We start from the raw sequence: 3763 nt of genomic DNA, 5'->3' as shown, positions 1-3763 counted from the left end.
GTAATAGCCACCATCACCTTCACTTCAACCAACCTTCTGGCTTTCAAGGGTAGTTCTTTGACTCTGCGCTTAGAAATGTTAGACCGTCATGGCTCAGCTATGAAATTTCTGTGGTTTTTGTTCCTTGATCAAGTTTTTTAATTCCAGTTGGACCGAAGCACTGCTATGCAATTTTTTTTTTCACTTCCGACACAAAGCGAGTGGCTGCGGCTGCTCGAATATCAGAAAAATTGGTCTGTTCTTTGAATTTGGTTCCCCGTATATGTTTTGTGTGCCAATTTAGAGTTTTAGCTTAATATTGTTTTCGAAATGATGGAACGAATAATTGGTTTGATCATACCAAGTTCTCTCTGTTTTTTTATTTTATTTACGCAGGTCCAATTAAAAATCCACTGTTATTGCTGCATTTAATATTTATTAATTTAAAAGTTTCTAATACCCTTCACATGGTTTCTATCAATGTCTTCATACTTAATGCCATAACCTTACTTTATTCTGAGTGAGTGATGGCAGGTAACTGTGGAATATGTTCACCAGTAGGTTGGAAGCCGTTTTCATCAGCAACATAGTTGACGGTATAAACTTTACCATCATGTTCATCCTTCCAGGTATAGGTGCCGTGGACAACAATAGCTGGATGTTCCGAATCAAAATCCTTTACTTTGCCGTCTTCATGGCGAGATGTGCCATCGCTGGTTTCCATACTGAAAAGAGTAAACATCTTTTATTAAAAAATTATCCGCAAATTACGAATTTCCCTACTAAACTTACTCAAAACTATAGCCATCATGTTCTACATGGGAGTCCAATTTTAAAATTTCCGCATGCTCATCTGGTGCTGGAGCTGCCATGGCAATGGCCAGCACTGTGACAAGGACAATAACAAGTTTCATTTTGAGAATCTGACTTAGATAACCGTTTTAATATTCAATACGAAATGCATATGGATTGTTTTTAATCCGTTACTTTTATATGAACTGCGACAGCATAATATCGTGACTTATTTACGATCATGCTCGTTTGATTAATTTGCGAATCTACAACTTGTTTCGGTAAATGAAAAAAAAAATGGGAATGTTCTACGACTTTTTAAAATTTAAAAATAAATGGTAACGCAATATTGCTAATAAGTCAATTAATGTTCAATAATAAATTACCAACAACAAAGCCAAAGCCGACGAAGATGTCATACATTGAGGAGTCCTGCCATAGTACCAATTTATGTCTTCATTTTGCTAAAGATCTTGAAGAGAAATTGGTGTATAAGCAAAGTTGGGAGAGCAGTATTATTTTTGATTGTACATTTCTAAATTAAGGATGAATTAAATTAATTACATTCGATCACATCGCATCAAGAGTAAAAAGAGTGCTGCATGTTTGCAAGGAATCCGTCATGGATCCCCTTAAATGTCAGCAAAATGTCACATTGCCTAATAATGGTTTCACTAAGTAACCTAAATAAGTAGCAATCCCTTATTTTAACATAGACATGCCAACGGAAGTACGTATCTATCAAACCGCAACCAAAGGTTGTTACTAAAACAGTTTCCTTTTTTTAAACACTTGTGTCAAATTTCACTACGCTGTATTTTTATATCCTTACCACAGTGCGGTGTTTTTGTGTATTTTTTATATAGGCATGAAGAAGCGAGATAGACCCATAATTCCTTTTGTCGATTTATTTATTTATTCCTCTGAGTCAATTTATGAATGCCCGTCAATCCGATTATCCGTGTACATTTTGCAAGCAAATTAAAGATTCTTGTTATCCCTGTTGGAATTTGTGATAATCGATCCAAATTTAGCACCCACAATATATCTTTAAGTAATTCACGTTTATGGTACACGGAATGCATGATATATGCCAAAATAAGTTGACATTTAGCACATGAGATCGAATTCAAATTTAGAGTAAGTCTGTCAGGTTTGAAAAACTGGGTTCAGATTTATATGTTGCAATTGATTTACTTTGAACCAACCTCAAAGCGTTAAAAACTTTCCGTTGTCAATAATATTTGGTACAAGACATTATATGCATGCTGATATAAAACAAGTAAGCAAAGGCTATATCATAACAACATAGTTACCAATGTTAACTGATTTAAACCGCTTAGGCAATATGCAAATTTTTGGAAAGTTCTATGGAATAGAATTTTGAAACCAAAATTTCGAATTTTTAAAATTTTTATTTGTTATTCGTTTTTGTAATTGTGGTTTTTATATTAACATGTCTCTGCCATATGCTGTTACTCTATGTATTGTAGACACAAACCATTTCCTCAAAATGCATTTTGTCTAGTCTTTACCATTTTAGATCTTTGTATCCAAATCCATTTTGGAAGATTTCGTTTTTGAAACAGTATCGAAGAGCCCTGTCCAGATGTTATCCTTAGGTTTTTGACTCGAAGAATTTGGCAAATATTTACCACTCCGTCGTGTTGTATTCAGAACAATTTCATACGAAAGTTGTGGTCCATTCTATAGTTAAATATAATCCAATAGTTTTCTAAAATTCTAGACTTCTTCCCTGTCCCTAACCCTCTTCTGATGCGAAATTCCGTGTCGATTAGTTTTCAACTGTGGCATATAGAGCGACTACAAAATTAGAAAAATTTAAAATTTTTAGTCATTTGAATCCCTAAATGTACATCTTAAGAACAATAGGCTTTAATTTTGACCCTAACGCTACCCCATGCAATTTCGTGAAGATCGGACGATAAGTGCGACATGCATATAAAACCCTTAAAGCGTAGTGTTGAGAAGTGTAAAAATTAGAAAATTTTCATTTCAGAATTGTAAGTCAAATTTAAAAAATCGCATGCGATAAAAACTGTGAGGAAAATTGAAAAAATGGAACAAAATATGTTCATTCATTTGGTATATTTTTCCGCGATTTTCTTAGATTTTATCCTTTTCTGGCACAAGACCATCCCTTATTGAGGGAATAGTGAATATGGGACCAGTGGTTCTTGATTAATAAGCAGAATAAATAAGATCTATTTCTTTTACATATATATTGTTCCTATTTTGTTATATATCCGATTCCTTGGCTATCAACATCACTTTAATGGTCAGGAGTGACCTATTAATGTATTTGTGATTTGGCTGGGGTAAAAAATATTCGCGGTTTAGTGGAAATATTCTTATTTTAGGGTCTATTTTACGCGCTAAGTATTGTCCGATGACCGCCCAAATTGGTAGGCTTCTGCCCAATCTTAAATTTTAACTCCATGTAAATTTCCGCGACGATTGGTTCATAATTGTGGCCTATTGAGCAACTGTAAAATCAGGAAAAATTCTATTTTTGGTCCATTTCAACCCCTTAATATACAATTGCTCTTCTGAGCCTAACCCTATCCTTGTGAAAATTTTCGTGAAGATCGGACGATAATTGCAATCTATACATAATAACCCCAGCCCGTGTTGTAAGGTGAAAAAATTTACAAAATGTACACTTCAATTTATAAGTCAAATTGAAAAATAAAAAATATGAAAAAAACAAGTAAGCAAAGCAAAAATATTGCAAGATTTCGCTTTTGAAATTAGGATTTTTGACAAGGGAAATTTGCCCAACATTTATTCACTCCGTCGGGCTGTTAGTTGTTGCAGTCCACTTTACAATACAATCCAATGGTCATCCAAAATGCTAGAATTCTTCCTTGTCCTTAACGCTCTTCAGAGCCGTGTCGAGTGGCTTCAAATGTGTGATCGGAAAAACATTTCTGTTTTTGGTTAATTTGAACCCCTAAATATTTTGCAATCA

At 34.1% G+C, this 3763-nt stretch overlaps 1 protein-coding gene across 1 annotated transcript; it reads right to left on the bottom strand.

The window, feature by feature from the left end:
- Nucleotides 1-395: 395 nt before the first annotated feature.
- Nucleotides 396-958, bottom strand: LOC101900893 (larval cuticle protein 65Ab1). Its single transcript, XM_005180151.4, has 2 exons — nt 772-958; nt 396-704 (listed from the first exon to the last, which is right to left on the bottom strand). Exons 1-2 carry the CDS (start codon nt 891-893, stop codon nt 491-493), a joined length of 336 nt encoding a protein of 111 aa, XP_005180208.1. The 5' UTR covers nt 894-958; the 3' UTR covers nt 396-490.
- Nucleotides 959-3763: the final 2805 nt, after the last annotated feature.

Source organism: Musca domestica, unplaced genomic scaffold (genome assembly GCF_030504385.1).
Source record: "Musca domestica strain aabys unplaced genomic scaffold, Musca_domestica.polishedcontigs.V.1.1 117, whole genome shotgun sequence".
In the NCBI taxonomy this organism is placed as follows: Eukaryota; Metazoa; Arthropoda; class Insecta; order Diptera; family Muscidae; genus Musca; species Musca domestica.
Note: the sequence above shows the minus strand (reverse complement) of the source record. Positions and strands in the feature narration are given on the sequence as shown.

Excerpts from the sequence above, each read along its gene's own strand:
- LOC101900893 (XM_005180151.4), bottom strand. The coding sequence starts at position 893 with ATGAAACTTGTTATTGTCCTTGTCACAGTGCTGGCCATTGCCATGGCA. Across the intron at positions 705-771 it reads CATGATGGCTATAGTTTTGA|TATGGAAACCAGCGATGGCA; the intron begins GTAAGTTTAGTA and ends TACTCTTTTCAG.